At 45.0% G+C, this 20,850-nt stretch overlaps 1 protein-coding gene across 1 annotated transcript; it reads left to right on the forward strand.

The window, feature by feature from the left end:
* Window positions 1-13,467: 13,467 nt before the first annotated feature.
* aplnra (apelin receptor a) lies at window positions 13,468-15,339 on the forward strand. The gene has a single exon (XM_064354081.1). It carries the CDS (start codon window positions 13,713-13,715, stop codon window positions 14,796-14,798), a length of 1,086 nt encoding a protein of 361 aa, XP_064210151.1. The 5' UTR covers window positions 13,468-13,712; the 3' UTR covers window positions 14,799-15,339.
* Window positions 15,340-20,850: the final 5,511 nt, after the last annotated feature.

Here is a 20,850-nt window from a genome sequence, read left to right on the forward strand (position 1 = left end):
ACTTCCACATGCCCACAGGAATAAATTACATCTGAACACATGCAAAGAATCAACGCAAAAGCATTTGTGTTTACCCATAAGCATTGTGCAGCATGAGGTAAAAAAAAAAAAATCTGTTGACCTCACCAATGATTTGAATGTATTAAAGCAATCTGATGCACCCAAAACTCATGTCTGTAAACGGAAGTACAACACAAATCCCTAAATTTAGCATCTGGTTGGAATGCTAAGAAGCTTGTTCTGAGATTGGCATAAGGTTTACAGCTACAACACAGTACTAATCCTGGGGCTGTAAACAGTGAACATTTTGGAACTATTTAGTCAAGTGGTGCACCTGTCTTACAGACAGCTATAACAGCACATTTCATAGCCAAAGGTCCCTACAGGATCTGAACAATGAGTGTAGACAAGTGCATTTGTTATGTGTAATGTACTGTAACAGTATCTGGTGGAGTGTTTCCTATTTTCTGAACTCGAAAGTAAACAGACTAGATTCAAGCTCACTGTGAAAATCCCTTGTGCTGTGAAACAATGTGAAGGAACGTTTATATGTTGAGATAATGAATGAGTCTGGAAAGTCCTTTGCACTGGGAGAGTTTTTTCATAAAAAATTCCCTTCTTCCCAATTTAAAATGATCCGTTTTGTTTCCAGTGTAAGGCCTGTTATTTTGTTAGATACCTGTGAACTTGTATTTCTACCACTTGTACATCTCTCTGCCATTAAATATAACATGATAAAACTTTGAATCTGGGCTCCCCACAAACAAACCTCAAATTATCATGTGGAGAAGTAATTTCATCTGCAATTAAGGCTCTTCCAGGGTGATTTTATTGGATTGAGCTGTGTGTAATCAAATATCCGATGATGATTGAAGGTAAGCAAGGCTGTCCCCTTAATGTTTGTTTAATTTGATTAATTTGATTTAAAAAATGTTTTCTTTATTAAACAACATTCAACTGGTCATACAATATATCGACGTCTATAAGTATTCTAATATAGCTAAGATGTATTTTTCATTGATTTCTCAAGATGTTTTAAACTCCTTGAATACCTCATTGTATGATCTGCAAAGAAAATTTACCCTTAAATAAATAAACTATTCTCCCGATCACTATGGTTACAACAAAATGTATTTAACTGTCATGAATGAGATTTGCTTCCCTTGCCTGGTTTATTTCCCCTTTACTTGTCTCTAGAACACAGTCAGATGTAAAATTGCAGTCTCGAATAAAAAAAAGAGAAAGATCAATGAAAACATAAGCCAGGGGTGCTTTAGTCCGGTTCAGAGGGGCTGAGACTGTGTTTTTCTTGAGCTTGATCCGGACCGGAGCCTTCATCCGGACGGGGTTTCTGAGGGGAAGAGGCTGGGACAGAGCTTTAGTTCTTATGGGAGGTATCGAGTGACAGGCCCAGGTTCCGGGCAGATAAGGGCTGTTTATGGAGAGTCTGAGAACCGTGTGGTCATGGGGACGGCTATCGGGACCCCTGGCTTCAGTTACGCCACAGATGCCTGTGTGTCCGCGGGTAGACTGTGTGACCAGAGGAGGGAAGCCCTGGTCTGGGTTTTGGCTGACGCCTCTCCCTCTCTCTCCCCCTCCCTGCCGCTCTCACCCCCAAATCCCAGCCTGCCCCATTTGATGTGGTTTCCCCTGAAAAGAGGAGATTATGAATAATGAGCACACAGTGACATTTTGGCTGTGAATTTAATCATTTTTCTGTTGATTAAAGTCTACATTGTGCAGCGGAGCAATATGATATGCACGCTCATTTAAACTTGTGTAGGTGAATAGAAACAACAGAGCCACGTCCCCAGCATGTTGAAGGGACCTGGGGTATGGGAGGAGGGAGTCTCATTCCTGCAGTAGGCACATCTGAACCCCACATCTGAAAGAGTGTCTGAGTAGAGAGGCGATGCAGTTTACCAAAGGTCTAGATTGTTTTTTTTTTTTCTCTGTGAGCGCTTTAGCATTCTAGAATGGACAGGTCTCTGGGACCCCAGGGTAGTACAGCAGGTTAATGCTGCCAGGCTAACCAAACAGCAGCTTATTCCCTGATGAGTGACCAGAGGTGGGGGGCCGGGGGGCAGAATTTGGAAATCTCTTGGGCTGGATTGTCTTCTTTCCCTGGAGGGGGAGTAGGGAATGACCTTTGATCCCCCCCACCAGTGTCTATCCAGTTTGGCATATTCCAGCAGTCCCAAACCTTTAAGCCCCCTCGTTATCTGCACAGAACTGTTCCTCTGAATGGCAAAATATCGCCCAGTTGCCGCCTCCCGTTACCATTGTTTTCCTTTTCCCCCCTCTTTTTTCTCATTTTCTCTCTCCTCTTGTTTTTGTTCCTCCTGTTTTCTCTTTGGCTTCCTCCCTCCTGCCTTCATCTTAAACCCCTGCAGTGGGCTCCCTCCCAATGTCCACCTAGGCGGACAACACCAAAGGCTGTCTGAAATCCGTTAAAGTTAGAGCAAATCACAATGAGAAACATACTGGGTTGGTTATTTTTCAACTGGACATGAATTTCTACATTGGGCTCTAGTTCACTGAGATGATTCAGATCCAACGTGATGTGATTTTGGAATCTTTAGGTCTCTGGATTCTAAGGGACGTCTTGACCTGAATGCTGCAGCACCAGGTGCTCGTTACACTGCACAGATGCCCGCTGACTGACTGAAGTATACACAATTCTTATCATTTACTGCGTAGAGTTTAGAAGTGTCTCCGCTGCGAAACAAATTACCCTCTGGAACATTAAATAGAGCTGTACTGAGAGACTGGTTTGACAGATGCTATTGATTGATGAGCAAATGAATGTGTGTAAGGAAGTTGTAGCAGGAAGAAAAGGTATCAAGCAGCTGACATTAGCAACACCAGGTAGTTCACTTTGAAAAATTTTAGGGGTCTCAATGAAGCTGCCCACACAGGTTACACATTTATTTTGAGTGGGTAAAAACAGGACCCAGTGACTCTTTTAGTCAATGATCCAGTTACCTCAGTGACTATTCCTGGTTAGACTGTCACATTTAAATGGTTTGGCTCTGGATTCTCTCATTTCAACCTAATCCCAGTAGAGCCAAGATAGACATTTGTTCCCTTTATACAATATTGTGTTGACAGGTATGTTAGCTTAAGGGTTGGTAATAATAGCAGCCTTTCCTGAATTTGCTTTAGTTTTATAAGATTTTTTCTTAACTTTTTTCTCCATTTGGAGTCACTAGTTTTCTCTCTTCAGCCACCACCTTGTCACCTGATTTGAGGAGAAGCTGCAGAATCTTACATCAGAGCTGTCAAAATCTACTGCAGAGCTGCTGTGTAGTTTTATCCTGTTAAGGCACTGTTCCTATGCAAGGACAGGCTCTGGTATAAAGTCCAGGCCGTGACAATGCCAACAGTGGCCAGTAAGCCTGCAGAGTAGAGCATTATTGGTGCTGAAATCACCCAGAGAGGGACAGTTTCAGCTGACTGGGATGACGATGTCTCATCGTGCCCTAGCAACCCTGTTGATTGATCAGGAACCTGTGGTTTGCCTCCTGAGCTGCACATTAAGTGTCTTCCACTGATTCAAGCATGTCTTGCCAAAAGAAGCTATGGGGATGTCACATGCTTCAGTGAGCACATATTTGTTTATGGCTGTCAAACAATATAGGTTGCAATGAGGGCTGCAGTGTGAGCATAACTGGGCATTCCAGATTTGGAAAAAAAGGAAGAAAGCTTTTGAAAAAGTCAATATAAATGATTTATTTTCTTAACTTATTATAGAAAGACCTGTTTTCTTGCTTGCTTATATAAATGTGACTGACAAGGTCAGAAAACACCAAAAGCCCTCTGACACCACTGACCTAAACACCTATTTTTACTATATTGTGCAAACAACAAGCTGGGCAATTCTTCGTTTACAAACACAATATTTACATTACTAACTACCAAAAACAGAAACCCAAGTGTTTTTCTCTTTTCCTATAAACAAATACCCCACGGTACCTAGAGTGGCCCAAAAACAGAAATATATTGGTTAAAGGATGAAACTGTCTCATAATAGAACATCCTGCCCGGCCTGCTGTTTTGTCCATTGACAGTGGGGTTGTTTAGGGAAGGGGGGTGTGAGGTCCTGAGTGGAGACAGAGGGGAAACACCTTGTGACCCGCTTGTTCCTCCTCTTCACACAGGTTCTGGGGAACAGGAGGCAGGGAGACAGGGTGAGGTCCCATGGGTCCACTAGGATCTCATACTCAATTTGAATCTGTGCCCATAAAAGGAATTAAAAATTGTTAACGTGCTCTGAAGAGACCTGTATCCACCATTTTATGGGGTCGAATGTAAGTGGCTCATTGTTGTGATTTTACAAATGGACAACTAATGGGAGGTCAGTTTGAATGTTATGTCTGTTTTTTACAGGCTGCTATATGCAAACAACCAAAATTCTCAAACAGTACGAGAGAGAGTGAGGGAGCGAGAATACCCAAGATCCTCCAGTTTGTTTTGTGGCTTTCTTGGCAGCTGTTTGCTGGGAAAACAGATAAGTAACAGATAAACAAGCATAGTAATGCCATGGCAACGACAACAACAATGGAGTCTCCATCTTTCACTTCATCCATTTTGATCAGGAAGACCACAAGTGGTGTTGTTTGGGTTGTAATCACCCGTAGTCATTGTTCTGCTCTAGGGTGGGGGGGTGGGGGGTGGCATCGGCCAAGTCCTAATTGGGGGCCTTGGGTTGACTCACGTTGACACGAAGAGGCAAACAGGCTCCTCAGAGTCTCTCAGACTCCCATAGTGCGAGATCAGCTCTGTGAAAGAAACCGTGTTCGTCTAGACACACTGGAGTGAGAGCGATGAAGGCTTCTTGTGTTCAGATGCTTGTACTTTAAACATCAATAGTCAATGTCAGGCGTTAACATCATTTTCAAGGGCATCAGTGCACGGTTGTGGCTAGGGAACAGGGCTATGACAGGGAGATTTCAGGTATCATCTTCGGCTGTACTGATCATATTGTGCCATTGGAAAAGCTACTTTCCTTGAATTACCTCAACTTGACGGTGCAAATGAGTGATGTGTAAAAGACTGGGACCCACTGTAAGGGCAAGTCTGTACAATGTGTATATGTTAGATAAATAAAGCAATAACCTGCAGTAAATTTTTGGAATCCTTGAACTGAACTGAATCTCTTTTAGTTGACGGGTTCCTATTGTACAGATACTAAAACGCTGTCCAAACACCATATGGAGATGGCATTCATGGTCAGTGGAATCTTTTCGGCCTGGTGGGATTGCCACAGTAGTGACGGACAGAGCGAACCTTTCCAAAGCAATGACACAGTTCAAGCAATTGCATTGGTTGAAGCTTCGGAGTCATGAAGCATTTGACACCTGCCTCTCTAGTGACATCTCCTGGTTAATAAATATGCCTGTCATTACTCTTTACAGCTGTAATAATTTGAAATTGGTGAAGCGCTCCCTCTTGACCCTTGACTATAAAATTCAGTTCATGAATGTGATATAAAACTGGAAAATATCAGTGATTTGAAAGCTCAACACTGTGTCGATACATATTGAGCATCACACGTTTATGCCACAGGTTCCAGGTAGCAGCTGTTGTCTAGGTCACCCACAGAGTTTTTAGTGTCTTTGGGTGTGTCAGAGTAAGAAACAGTTTAATTAAATTAAAATAAGCTGCAGTATACTGTGTATATGTAAATAAAGAAGAAAGAAGTATCTCAATTTCATTGGCCATTGATACATACAGGCCATTTGACTTTATTGTTTGACCTTTTGAAGCACCTGAAAGAGATAGGGAGATAGGGTGAATGAAAAGCCTCTCAAAAGTAATTAAAAGTAAATAAATGTGCCCTTGGCTGCTGCTTTTCAGTAATTCCCTGGGCACCTTTTCTCTGGTGGCTACTCACACTGGTTGCTGCACAGGCACAGTATTATTAAAAAAGGGGGCTAGCATTAAAGCAGAGGGAAGGATTTAAATGCAACGCTGTTTTAATGATGAACGATGGCATTTTTATCACAGATGAGTCTGAACTTTACTTTCTTGACCATTCAAAGTAACGCTCTTTCATTCCTTGTCAAGGATATCTGTGTCTGGAATATTTTATCTGAACCTATTGCCCTTTGCCTGAGAGCAGAATGCATAATTGTGGACCCAGTGCAACAGTGTCAAGTGTCCCGACCTCATTTCCCAGCACTGGTGATTTGTTTTCCCAGTAGCATTGTTGTTTCCCCCCCTCCAATAACAGTTTGTTGTGCAACATGAAAAAAAAAATTTCTGAGCTTGTAAGCAAAGCATTGCCTAGGAAACATGTATAGTGGTATGAGGTGTGTGGGACTGCCAAGAAAACAATAGGCAAACCTTATCAGCTTTAATAACCACATGTGGTTCTCCACACCTGGCATTATTAAGTGCCACTAAATAAAGCTACGATGCGTCTGGGAACAGGATAGTCATTTCTATAACCAGTGGCTTAATGGTGGGTCAGTCAGTTATCAGTGGTTTCCATCCCCAGGATGCAAGCAGGAAGTCATTTTCTCCTGAGCACTGCATTGCCAGTACCACAGACTGTTCCCTGCAGCATTCTCGGCGGTAAAGCTTTGGTCCGTTTGGGCTGGAACTGAAGCTCGCTCTTTAGGATCTCTCTGTATGTAGCCAGAGATTTATTGAATCCGCCCCTCCCGCCCCTGAAGCACCACGCATGAGTGACTCTACCTCTTGCTGGGCAGAAGTTGTGTCCTCACAGATCTATCAGCAGCACATGGGGGCCCCCTGGCAAAGAGGTGTGATCTCGTCCAGTGTGGCGGCCCTGGTGCTTAGCAGCCTAACGCCAACCATCAGAACCCCTCGTTTACAAGGGACAACAGGTCCAAGGGAATACCCTCCCCCAACGTCTCCTCACATAGCTTCAGTGGGTGAAGTGTGTCTGTGTGGGCTTTATTGGTGTCCTGGTTACTCTCAAGAAACTACAAACCACAAGCTTCTAAAATCTCTTTTGTTTGTCCTCACAGTAACAGAGGAAACCATAAATTACAATTTACAACTTAGGCATTTAGAAGATGTTTTTGTATCCGAATGGACTTACACAGGATAAGTGAGTGATGTAAATAACCTACAGAGCAGCAATGGTTACAAAGAAATAAATAATATAAACTCAAACTTCACAATAGCTAGATTGACATATGTATTGTAGTTATCTGCATGTGCATTAAATGTAATTATATGCTTTTGTTATTTAATTATAAATAATATGGTATTGACTAGACAAGCTGCAGAGCCTATGTAGCCTACCTACCTACCTCTGGAGATATTGGAGCAGCATTGTGTAAAAAAAATAGGGGAGTGTGGAAAGAGTTGTACCTCTTCTGCAGCTCTCTTCACCCTCCCAAAAATCAGACGGGCTCTGCGGGAGACACCACGCGCCTGCCGTATCACCTCGCGGCCGACCTGCTCTAGGTGTGTTCGGGTAACACCTGGCTGTGACCTCGGCCGCCCCGCGCCATGTCCCGAGGCTCTGAGACGAGGTCCGAGGGATCAGATCGGCTCGGTCGAGCGCACAAATCAGTCAGAGTAACGACGCGGCGCCCTGACATCTTTATACTTCAAACAGGCGACAGGTCACAGATTTCACTCCTTATCACTTATCTCCTCTGGAGCCAATTTTCTAAGTGTGTGTGAGTGTGTGTGTGTGTGTGTGTGTGTTTGTTTGTGTGTGTTTCTCTGTGTATCAGGATGATGGCACCTTCACAATTCAACCAGATTTCTAAAGGTTTGAATTCGAGAATGGCCACACACATTTCCTCCCTTAAAAACCTTTTGTCCCACAGCAAAATGGCAAAAAAAAAAACTTGCATGTGAACACCCAGTGAACACATTTGTGATTTAATGATTTTCATGACAAGAGTAAAATTTGTGAGCTCGGTCTGAAATTACAGTGGTGGTCCTGGTCCGTTATATCAGCTGATTCTCTGTCGCATTCTGCTCTTGCTGGGCTGTTTTCACAGTTGTTCTGAATAAAGCGTTGAAATAACTCCGCATTCCACAGCCCTGTCACGATCTGTCTTCCGCACTTTTCCCAGCATCCATTCTGAAACGGGCCTGCAGGGACCACAGCAGCGGGGTTGTGAGGCTGGGTGGGGAGAGAAAGGACCTGTCATTTCTGATCGCAACACAATGGGAGCGTGAGTCTAGTCATCTGTTAAAAATAACTGGTGCAACACATTACAGAATCTACATGCATGTGTTCCCCCTGCTTTGGCTACGGGCTCAGCCCACTGCAATGCAGGTCTCCAGTTTATCGGCTGCACTTGCCCAGGTAATGTAGCAGGAATCACCCAGAAATCTCACAGACTGCTAGGCACTGGACATTTACCAAATAAACAAAAAATGATAAACCTTCAAAAACCAACTTTAATTCTCTATCAGAAAGAAGTCTGTATGCCAGAAAGACATACTCAATCCCAGTTGTGCCTAAAACATTGACACTTTTGCGTGTCACTGAAATGCCTCATAATGAGGAATGCGGACCCACATAATCACACAAGGTGTCACAGTACTATCTCCTGATTTTAAAACTTGTGGGGTATTTCAGCTCAAACTCCCCCAGGGCTACAGGGGTCACCCATGATGTGTGTCAGCCTCACTTCCAGCTTGCTTACAACCATAAACATGTTTGCGGTTTATGGTCCTGTGATTGAGGTCTGAAGTCCTTTATCTCCTTGCATTTGTTGTGTCCGAGTTGAAACGATGGCCGGGGCTTGAAGGTGGCTGTTCTGAAGCGGAGCGCCCCGCATCCCACCAGAAAGCCCCGCATCCCACCAGAAAGCCCATCTAATGGCAGATCAAACGGCCGCACAGCTGCCTCGGGGTCACGTATAAACCTGCTCTCGCATGTGTGGTCCAGCCGTAATCTCGACCCCTGAAAAGGCAAAACAAAACAAAACGGGGAGGAAAAACACACTTAATTCCCCCCCTTCTCTCAAGTTTACAACATCATCCTTATTTCAAAAGCTTATTGCTATCATAAACCAAGAAATTTACAACAAAACTGCATCACAGAGTGATGGCGGACAAAATCCACCCTGGATACAATATCCTGTAGGGCTTCCAAAAATCCTATGGAATACTATGGTAAGCCACCCTAATATCAGTGTCTTTTTTTGGGGGGGAGATAATTCACCAGCACTCAATTGTGCACTTAAAGTATGTTTGAGCTACAAAGTGGAGTATTCTGAGTAAAGATGTCTCTTAGATGTCTGGCTGATCTGACCATCTGTCTCTTATCTGTCCTGATTTGTTTTTTAAATTTGTCTATTTATTTATCTAACGGATTTCTGGGGCAGGAAACAGCAGGCGGGCAATCCTCTCCCCTGGGGAGAGAGATAGAAGCGGAGCCTAGGTGTGTGATTGGTGTGTGTGAGTGTCTGTCTGTTTGTCTGTTTGTGCATGTGTGGGAAAGTATGCATGCATATGTGTGAGTGTGTGTCTGTCTGTCTGTCTGTTTGTGCATGTGTGGGAAAGTATGCATGCATATGTGTGAGTGTGTGTCTGTCTGTCTGTTTGTGCATGTGTCAGAAAATATGCATGCATGTGTGTGAGTGTGTGTCTGTCTGTCTGTCTGGTTGTGCATGTGTGGGAGAGTATGCATGCATATGTGTCCTTGTGTGTGTCTGTCTGTCCATGTCTGTTTGTGCATGTGTGGGAGAGTATGCATGCATATAAGTGTGTGTATGTGTGTGTTGTGTGTGTGAATTGTACGTGTGCACAAGCACATATGTGTGAGTAAGTATATGTATGTGTGTTACATTGTGCATGTATTTGTATATGTGTGTAAGTGTGTGCATGCATAGGAGTGAATTTTCACTACATACCTGCTGCTCACGTGCGTTTCAGTGACTGTATGTGCATGTATGCCTCTTTCCTTGAGTATTGTTTAATAATCAGCACGTCTGCACACACAAACACAGAGTGGGTACACTGTGGGTGCAGCACAGGTGGAGAACAGGGAAGGCCCGAGAGGATCAACCAGGCCGTACACTTCTTACCTCAAGAAAAAATACACACGTTTCACTTTTAAAGTAAAGGGAAGAAGCACAGCTTAGTTCACCTTGCTGGGTTTTTGCGTTCCCAGAAGCCAAAGGTGAGGGGCAGACTTTCTGAGAAAGACATGACATGGCAAAAGATTGGCAGGCTTGACTTCACAGGGGTGTAGAGGAGAGAACGGGGGAACGGGGCGGGAGTGGAAGTGGGGGTTGGGTTTGGGGAGCTCCGGGAGCCTTGCTAGCGCTGAATGGTAGTTTTGTCTGTGCCGGGGCAGTGTCCAGGCGCCACTGCTGCCCTGCTGCTGAGCGATGGATTGGGGTGCCGAGTGAGCCCCACCGTCTGTGTCTCCCGCCGCACCCCCCCCCCCCCCCCCCCCCGGAGCTCCTCCTCCCCATGTCTCTGTGCGCTCTTCTCTTTGAATTAGGGGCAGGGTTTCTTTTTGCAGGGAGGGGGGTGGCTGCTTTTTATCGCTCCCCCATTATGAACCCCTATACTGATATGCGCCTCGGACCCTATGTTGTCACCTGTCTCACTCGATTTGGGGGTGATCGGCAAACTGGATGCACAAGTATTAAGGTTGTGATAACCCCCCCGCCACACCCCAGTCCCACCCTACTCCATATCTAAGGAGAGTCCTTTTTTTCTGTTGCTCTTGTTTTGTAAAGCACACTTTAACCTCCAGGCAAGTCTTTACCTTAAACCCCCTTTCCAGCAGAAACCCAGCTATGTAAAAGGAGGTCTGACTTGCAGATTTGCTCTGAGTGAGAGCCTCAGTACCAGCCACTGCTGGCTGGAGTCTGACAGCCCACAGCACAGCCCTATGTGCCAAGTGCTGGCTCTCACAACCCGATTTCCACTGCCAGTGACCCCTACACCCACGAAACACCAGCTCTCCCATCCTGTACACACCCCGGGACCCCTCAAGTGTCGGTGCCTAGGGAGGACGTCCCCCCGCACAACTTCTTGAACTGCTTCAGGAGTAGGACGTCCTGCTGGCTAACCTCCAAGCCCTAATTTGGCTGGGGAAGAATGCTTTGTTTTCACCCAAGCTGTGCTAGATCTGCTGAGCACATTATTTAGCACTGATATCATTTGACAGCAGCCAACAACAACATTGCAAAGATTAGGGGGCAGGCTAGACCCATTTATAATCACTCATTGAAGTGTATGCTAACTTACACATCCTAAATTACCCACTAATAAAATGATGAAGGCCTTTTTTGGTTGTATAACAATACATTGTCAGAACTCGATATTAAAATACCCATACCTTTCTCTTGGTTTATATGCACTGTACCTTCATCAGTAATTTTAGACTATAAAATATGATATAAACAAATAAAGATGAAAAACTTTATTGATGTAAATGAATACTGTTACGGAGTTCTACAGGTTTTCTCTGGAGTTGCATTCGGAGTCCACAATTGCCGGACAATTCAAGTTACATTAAGTCAGAGAAGCGTAGCCTAGGCTACTTCTCCCCATAGCGCCCTCTCCTGCAAGTCCAGCGCACCGCTAGCTAGTTCCAGCCCGCGCATCGCTGGATTCTCTGCAAAACCAGCTTGGGGGACTACGCGGGAATGTCACATCGTGTTGAACTGTTACAATTGTCTGTCATAAAAAAATAAGTAGGGACATTATTAAACATTTTACCAAATTTTGGTTGGATAAAATCTTCATTTTGTCTGAAATGTGTTCTAATGCATACACCCAGGATGCAGTGCGCAGATTTAACGTAGCCTATGCTTTTTTCTGGCATGTAGCTAACTTCCAAATAATGACAGATGGAGATGCTACTATTATGATTATATATTTAATATATTTTAAAATTTGCAAAGCTCTAGTAATAATTTTTAATCAGCACCAGCAATCCATGAGTTCTTTAATTTTCTTCAACGATGCTGAAGCTTAGTGCGTTTGAAATGATTGATAAACCAATTGGGACACTGCTTTGTTTTTATTTTAATATCCCGTGTAATTTACTGACCTGTATCAAAAATGAACTTAGAAGCACGGTTTTACGTTTTATCCAACACAGTGAATCAGCAATCAGAATTTTACTGCGCACCAACCGAAATCTTATTCTTTAGGCTAAATATTATCCTTCTTTCGAATAGGCTATATGTTTTTTTCCCAACTAATTTCGTCGGATGTCAATATAGGCTGAACATAAAACATTCCTCTATAAGTTGTTTTCGTTTCATTACTCTGGGCTTGAAATAATGCAGGTCTTGACAAATTATAAATACTTTAATGAACTATTGCGTTTTTTAATGCTATAGCCCTCAAACGTACAGCTTCCCAATTACAGGAATGTTAAAATATGATGGAACAGGTCATGTTTAATGGGTTTAACATTTCTTCGCTTTCTTGCAACTGACCCTTTCTTTCGTTTCATATCCATTAAAAAAGTGTAGCTGTAGCTCTGGGGCACTTTGGAAATATATACTTATTGCTAGTAAATTAAGTGACAACTGGACTACAATTAGAGTTTGTGCTGATTATTCTAATTTTATTGGCAGTCTCCATTGTATTTAATCTGAACATATTTGCATTGCCTTTGTTTCATTACGGTGGTTTCTTGGGGCAAGAATTTTGAACTAAATGTCCGGAACTTTTCTAATGTTCGAGTTAAGCAGGTAGGCTACACCAGTTGCTTATGATCTGAATTCACGGAGTAGCGACAGTTAGCACCGTCGCTTTGACATTATAATAAACCTCCGGTGGGTCTATTTGAACTGCATTTAGCTTGATGCTTGTTCGGGCTTGTGGGTCTTACGGTGATGATAGTTATATAATATGTAATGCCAAGAAATGTCTCAATTTAACTATTTTTAGTGACAATGAAAGGTAAGAAATAATTATTGTGGAGCCACGTCTTGTTTGCTTTGGTTGTGAGTGAAACTTTATTAGACACGATTTGTTTTCATTTTAGTTCTTTTGACACTGCTGACAAACTTTAATCTTTCATCCAATGGAACGTCTCATCGAGACTTTGCATGGCAGTCATATCTCACTATGGAATGCGAGACTGGACCCATATTACCAATTTTGAGTCGTAGAATCTCGTTTGGAACCGTGATGTTTCCTTGGTATTATCGTCCAAGCATAGTGTATCAGCTATCGCCGGGTTTTGCCGATTCCTTGGATAATTATTTCCATTGACATAGTAACATGAGAAATATCCGGTTTGGTGTTATAGAGAGAAATATTGTCATATAATATTGGAATAGGAATCTAATATATTCCTGCCAGAAAATGCAATTATACGAGTTAACAAGGAAAACATTGGGCTTCGCAGTGGATGTGTAAATTTGTGGTGTGAGCGAGAGAGTAGGGGGGCGGGGGTTAGAAGAGGTGATTGATGGGGGAGGGGGGACAAGTCCTGGGAGGAAAAAAGGGGTGTGGATGATTGTGAGTTTAAAAAGGCAGACTGCCCAGCGCTGCGAACTCAGACAGAGACTCCGTTGTTGGTGCGCTGCCCGTGTCTGCGGTTCTGTTTCCGAAGTTATCATTCTATTTTTTGGCTCTTCTGTTTGAATTGATTCTATCTTTTCCCGGCCTTGATTTGCGCAAGATCAGTGCTATTGGGCTCTAGAGTGAAAAAACATCACTGGACTGGAGAAGTGGATTAAAAAGCATTTATCAATTTTTTCTCCTCCGAACTCAAGAAAACCTCTGATATGGATACCACTGAGGAATATGGATACATGCAGTTTGACTACTATGATGACAATGACACTATGTGCGATTACTCCGAATGGGAGCCCTCGTTCTCCCTCATCCCCGTCCTGTACATGCTCATCTTCATCCTGGGACTGTCAGGCAACGGTGTGGTCATCTTCACTGTGTGGAAGTCCAAGTCGAAGCGCCGGGCGGCCGATGTCTACATAGGCAACCTGGCCCTGGCTGACCTGACCTTTGTGGTCACCCTGCCCCTGTGGGCGGTCTACACGGCGCTGGGCTACCACTGGCCCTTTGGCGCGGCCCTGTGCAAGATCAGCAGCTACGTGGTGCTGGTCAACATGTACGCCAGCGTCTTCTGCCTCACCTGCCTGAGCTTTGACCGCTACCTGGCCATCGTCCACTCGCTGTCCAGCAGCCGGCTGAGGTCCAGGGGCACCATGCTGGCCTCTCTGGGCGCCATCTGGCTGCTCTCTGGCCTGCTGGCTGTGCCCACGCTCCTGTTCCGCACCACTGTGGATGACCTCAGTAGCAACCGCACCATTTGCGCCATGGACTTCAGCATGGTGACGCCGAACCGGCTGCACGAGTCGCTGTGGATCGCCGGGCTCAGCCTCTCCTCCTCCGCCCTGGGCTTCCTCCTGCCCTTCCTGGCCATGACCGTCTTCTACTGCTTCATCGGCTGCACCGTCACCCGCCACTTCAACAACCTGCGCAAGGAGGACCAGAAGAAGCGCAGGCTGCTGAAGATCATCACCACCCTGGTGGTGGTCTTCGCCTTCTGCTGGACGCCCTTCCACGTGCTGAAGAGCATGGACGCCCTGTCCTACCTGGACCTGGCGCCCAACACCTGCGGCTTCCTGCGCTTCCTGCTGCTGGCCCACCCCTACGCTACCTGCCTGGCCTACGTCAACAGCTGCCTCAACCCCTTCCTGTACGCCTTCTTCGACCTGCGCTTCCGCTCCCAGTGCCTCTGCCTGCTCAACCTGAAGAAGGCCATGCACGGCCAGATGAGCTCCATGTCCTCCACCCTCAGCGCCCAGACCCAGAAGTCCGAGGTGCAGTCGCTGGCCACCAAGGTGTGAGAGAGCGGCGGCAGAGGTGGCTCCCACCTGTCATGAACTCTGCAGGTAAACCGAGGACTTTTGATGACCCTCCGTTTTTAAAGACATTTTTTCATTTGTTTGTGGAGATGTGGGGGAGAAAAATGAACGCCGGAGAACTGAGGTGAAGTGAACCGAAGAGAGAGTTGCGTTTCAGTTGACATGCGTGCGCATCTCCCACTAACAACACAACTGATGCTACTGGAGGGGGAAAGATGGATTTTGAGGGGGGGCGGGAAGGGGGTGGGGGGTCCTGTGCCAGAGACTGTTTTTCTGCAGTAACTTACAGACGTTACGCGTCGCTCAGTCACTCTGGGACAATCCTTTTCCTCCTGAGATTCCAGAGTTGGGGCCAGCTGGCTGAGCTCACAGCTGCTGGAATCTCCATACACCTTTTTGACAGAGGTAAAATGATTTTTTTTAAATAAGGAAGAAAATACCTTTTTTTTCCTTGCTTTGTTCTTCAGGTGTTCTACAGGCACTAGTGATACTGCAGGGGGGTAGGGGAGCAGAGCCCTGAACATGGGGGAAGGGTGGGGGTGGGGTGGGGTGGAGTGGGGGGGGGTGTTGTAACATGTGAGCATTACACTGGTTTTTAAAAAAATGTACAGTATTTTCATACTTTTTTTGTCATGTTGTCTTTGTCCAGTTTGTTTTTTTTTGTAGCACTTGTGTAAAGATGAAAAATGGGGGCTTCAGGAGGCCTGGGAAACCACTCCTCCACTTTTGCTTGTTTGTGTTAGTCAGGACAAGAGCTTAGGGTTGTGATGTGGGGGTCGGCGGGTGTTGAGGGCAGTGTAAGTCGAGGAAAGGTGTTGCGGCTTAATTAAATAGTTTAAAGAGGAGACGGGGGGCAGACAGGCAGATGGCAGCTGACAAATGTTTTGTCGGGTAGGGGAGGGAAGGGGGGGGGTGGTCTCTGTTATGGGGTGGTAGCTCTGATAGCAGAGACTCTGTGCACTGGTAATACTGGGGGTGGGGTGGGGGTGAAATTTCATGAATTATTTTGACATGTATGTAACTAACTACTGTATGATACACTTATTGCTTTGTAAATAAAATGTGGTTTATAAAATAAATTCATTGTTTCTCATGATGCTGTGCAATATTAGTGTTTTTTTTTATTTTTAATATGGCTACGGCTGAATTCCTTTGCGGTTTTGTTTCCAGTTGAATGTCCTGGCATAACACATGAGCAAACACACGCACAAACACACACGCACCCACACCCATCCGCGCAAACACACACACACACACACACACACAAACTGACCGTTCATCCATAAATATTCCCTACCTTCAGGGAAATAACATTTTGTTTGTTCGTTTTGGTCCATCCATAATGTGGCTGTGAGACAAGTAGAGTGTGAATTATGTATCTGTGGCAACCCAGCAGTGATGTCAGGTACGAAGTGTACTCTTTTAGTTTGTAAACATCTGTTCTTTTTTCAGTATTTTGTAATCCATGGAGAAGCAGCCACAAAAACCTAACTTGGCTTCAGGGGTGGGGGTGGTGGTAATGGTGGGGGGGGGGGGGTGTAGTGGAGGGGACCTGCTTAAAGGTACATGAAATTACCTGCTTATATTTACATTAAAACTTGGGTTCATTAAAAAGCGCTTCCAACTGTGATGGAAGGTCCAAAGTGCAGAGTGTAGTGGGATGAAAGGAGAAGCTGACATGCATTACGTCATTCCACATGCATGGCAGCCCCTCGGTGGAATGTAAATATCTTCACCCACTGCCAGAGACACGGTCTGCTGAGGCCTCTTCGGCAGCACACAGCAACCTGTTGGAGGCCTGGAAGTGGAGGGCGGGGGGGGGGGTTTAAAAGATTTTCTGCTGCACAAAGCCAAGTTGGGAAGCCAGTTTCACAATAGCCGCCTATGACTGAAGTAGCATTTGTGAATAAAAAATTTATGAAGCAGATTAGATGGGACAGCCTGCTTCCTGAAGCACACCGACTGCTGTGAACTGTCCAACAGAATCATTCAGCTTGAGCCGGACTCCCTCTCCAACATCCCAACGGTCCTCCTTTTGTTCGTGATCACCATTCCTATTGGCTGTCACAAGGGTTCGACCTGAGTCGTGTTGCCTCCCTCCCGTAACCTCTTCTCTAATCCTTCATGTTTACAGGGAGCCTCTTCCAGCTAACAGTGAGATATGTATTCCCCCCGTGGGCCAGAGATGCGGTGAGCGGGTCATTTGTTCTGTGAGTAATTTGCGAGCAAACTCTTGAACGCTGAATGAATATAGAGCCATTACCTGTGTGTGCATCTTCTTGGGAGCCCTTTGATTTGGCTGTAATGAGCTCTGTTGGACATAATCTTGGGGGTGGGTGAGACAGTAATCCATGAACAATTGCTGGCACTGAGCCCAGAGCACAGGTCAATATTTGTCTCTGTTGATAGAGGGGGGTTATTAGGGGGGGTTCTGACCCTCTGTGTTTCTGACAGACAACATGTGTGGAGGTAGACAATGATGGACACTGTGGAACAGATGAAAGACAGGACAAGCAGCATGCTCCAAATGTAACAAAGTCGAAGTGTACTGCAAGGTGTGTTTTCTTTAGTATGCTGTGCATGCTTGTGTCCTTCACAGAACACAAGCATGCACAACAGAACACAGTCAGGGAAATTTGATTGAAGGCAGACAAGGGACCTAACCAGAACACAATTTTTACAGAAAGATGTGCAGTGTGTTCAGTTTAGTTGTTAAAATGGCTTTTACTGCTGTCATACAACATAGAGATAATTTATACACCATCACCTCCAAGGAACTACAAATTAAAACTAGTTGCAGCTAAATATTCTGAGGTACATTGATACAATAGCTGATGTGCAGGGATGTGCAGTACGTATTTTAATTTTATATGGAATAACGGTTACTTGTCTTTTTTGTTTGCTTGTGCTTCTGTGCCATGTGCAAAGCTTCTAATATTTGATGCATTTATGGTATTTTGTATTTTTGTATTTTTGACCATCCCTGCAAAAATGGTTGATTACTGCGCTGTGTGCATGCTATTTTTAATCACTTAGTTGATCTGGTATTATGATACAGCAGTCAGTGGCAGGACTGCATGAAGACTGCTTTATCAACAGGTTCCAGCAGCACGTTTTGGTAAGCTCCTGAAACAGAGAAAGCTATATCAGACCACATGCAGGCAATCCTGTGGGCAAATTTTCACCAAAAATAAGCTGGCTAGCCAAGTTACAGCAAATATTTGGCCAAAAAAATTCAACTGCTTAACTACTGGCACAATAACGTCCAAGTGACAATTCAGAAACATTTAGCTGCTTTCAGTAGTTTAGCAAACACACATTTATGACGGCAAAATGTATTTCTGAGACATTTTTTCAATAATCATGAAAAAAGGGTTAAAAAAAACCTGTGTATGTGTGATCAATGTGCACTATGCTCTCACCCAGTCACCAGACAACCGGAGCCAAAGGACCCCTAACTCTGCAGTGCTTAAGGGGAAAAAAGTAAGTCACAAGACTGTGCGTGTGTTTGTGTGCATGTGTGTCATCAATGTGTACACTTGCATGTGTATGCACACATTCCTGCTTGTAAGTACATGAATTTTTAACAATCGGTTAAAGTGCATGTGTTACAAAACTCATTACAGCCATATAATTTGCTTGTAATATATTGTCAGTTTGCTCCCTGTGTGAACCTGGGCGGACTGCTCTGACCTGCCTTTGTACTTTTATTTTTTTAGAGATTAGTGCGTAAGTCACTCATTCACGGGACCAGATAGTGTCGTGGATAAATGAGAAAATTTCTCATAAGCTGATTATTCAGATAAGCACATTCTCTGCCTAAATGAACCCCGATTCACTCTTCTGCTGAGATCCAGTGGACTCGTATAGGGAGATGTGATGGGCATCAGACTGAGGGGGTGCCTGCAGAGGGGGGTACCCCGTAGTCCCCCATGCCCCCCAGACCCTCCCTGCTTGCTCCAGCTCCTACCAGCATCCCCGGCCACCCAGGCGTAGGTGTCTGTCGTCAAGCACTTGGCGTCAACAGCGGGATTGGCCCCGCCCAAATGCGGCATCTGAACACCCAGGGACTAAACCAAAGCACGGCTAGAACCCCTTCAGCGAGACCCTCCTCAGATATCCTGTCCCACCCACACACTCACACATTATATAATCGCATGTCAGAACGCACACTCACACACATGCACACACAAACACAATGAACTCACTTCCAAACACAAACACACACATCACACACTGACAGGTGTGTGTCAGTGTATAAACAGAGAATTCCTCAATCACCTATTGCCCACTTTTTCTCATTTTGCCCTCCACCTGTTTCAGTGGTAATGCACTCACACAGATGTACCCACACACATGCGTTTACACACACACACACACACACACACACACACACATGCAGACACATATGTTTTGGGCTAAATTCCTAAACTCCAGCTATGACAGACAAAGTGGTAGGTAGAGAACTAGGACATACATCACGCATTCTCAATTTCAAAACCTCTCCTCTAAGACAACAGGCAGGACCCCATTAGAAAGGTCATACATTTTACTTGTGAGTGTGGAAAGAACATTATCAGGGAACAGACTGTTGAAAATAGAGAGGGAGAGTAGAGGGAGATTAGTTTGGTTTGAGACCCATTTACACCCTCAAATTCCCACACCCCCACCCCCTTCGCCACACACACACGCACAAACAGCACATACATTCAAACACACACCTCCCCCAGAACTTCAAAGAGACTAGGGGTGTTGCCTAGAGATGTAGAGGCACAATTTCAATTATAGTCCACCCTGACTAGGACCTGGAACACGGTTTGTTCCCACTCAGGAAAAGGAGAGAAGAGAGAAAACTGGAGGGAAGTGGTTTCTGTTAATTAAAAGGTCCTCATGATCCCACGTCAATCAAACTGTTGGAAGAGCTGCAGTCAGAGTTTAGGACTGTCCGGCTGAGTCAGAGCTGACAGGAGTCTATCCTGTCTGAGCCACCTCTATGCTCTCACCTAGTCCCCAGACAACAGGAGCCAAAGGACCACTGGCCCTACAGTGCTAAAGTGAAAAAAGCATGTCACGTGTCTTTGTGTGTGTGTGTGTGCGTGTGCGTGCGTGTGTGTGTGTGTGTGTGTGTGTGTGTGTGTGTGTGTGTGTGTTTGTGGTGTGGTGTGTGTGTGTGTGTGTGTGTGTGTGTGTGTGTGTGTGTGTGTGTGTGTGTGTGTGTGTGTGTGTTATAAAAGTCCTTACAGCCATGTAATTTGTAACATATTGTCAGCTTGCTTCCTGTGTGAACCTGAGCGGGCAACTCTGAACTGCCTTTGGACTTTTTTCAGAGATTAGTGCTTAAAGAGTACGTCAACACGGGGCATAAAACTGCCCTTATCAAAAAAATAAATTAAAAAACCTGTGGTGACATCACTGATTGCATGTGGCTAAAAATTCAACACATAGAGAGAGCTGCAACAGGCGTCTTCTCCCCTGTGTTGACTTGCTCTCTCAGTCATTGATTCACCACCGCCCCCCTCCTTCCCCCACCTTCTAAAAACGAAAAGCAATGGCAACACTGCACAGTTAGCATTTTCAGGAGCAGTAACCAAAACAACAAGCTGATCCGGCAGCATCCCACGTGTCTGCGAAAGGTAACCCCATCCCGGCTGAGGCTTAGGATTGACACAACACTGCTAATAACTTAATGTGTCTGCGAGGGTCTCTGCGCCAGTCTAGACAAAAGAGCCTCTTATCCACCAGAACTGGCGGTCCATCCCTGCAAAACAACAACAAAACAGAAAAAGTTGCAAAGCACAGCATGTGGTACCTGTCTCCTGCCTGGGTGAGAGAGATTTTCTGTTTCAGCCATGGATCAGCTGCAAAAGCTTGTGTGTGTGTGTGTGTGTGCGTCTGTGTGTCTGTGTGTCTGTGTGCACATTCATCCACATATGTGCATGCCGTTGACACACAGACCCAGCTGAACAGATTAGCCTCCAAGCTGTTTTCGTGTACCACGACCGAGAAGTGAAGAGAAGCTTAGAAGAATACATTT

The sequence above is a fragment of the Anguilla rostrata genome, chromosome 10, assembly GCF_018555375.3.
Source record: "Anguilla rostrata isolate EN2019 chromosome 10, ASM1855537v3, whole genome shotgun sequence".
NCBI classification, from domain to species: Eukaryota; Metazoa; Chordata; class Actinopteri; order Anguilliformes; family Anguillidae; genus Anguilla; species Anguilla rostrata.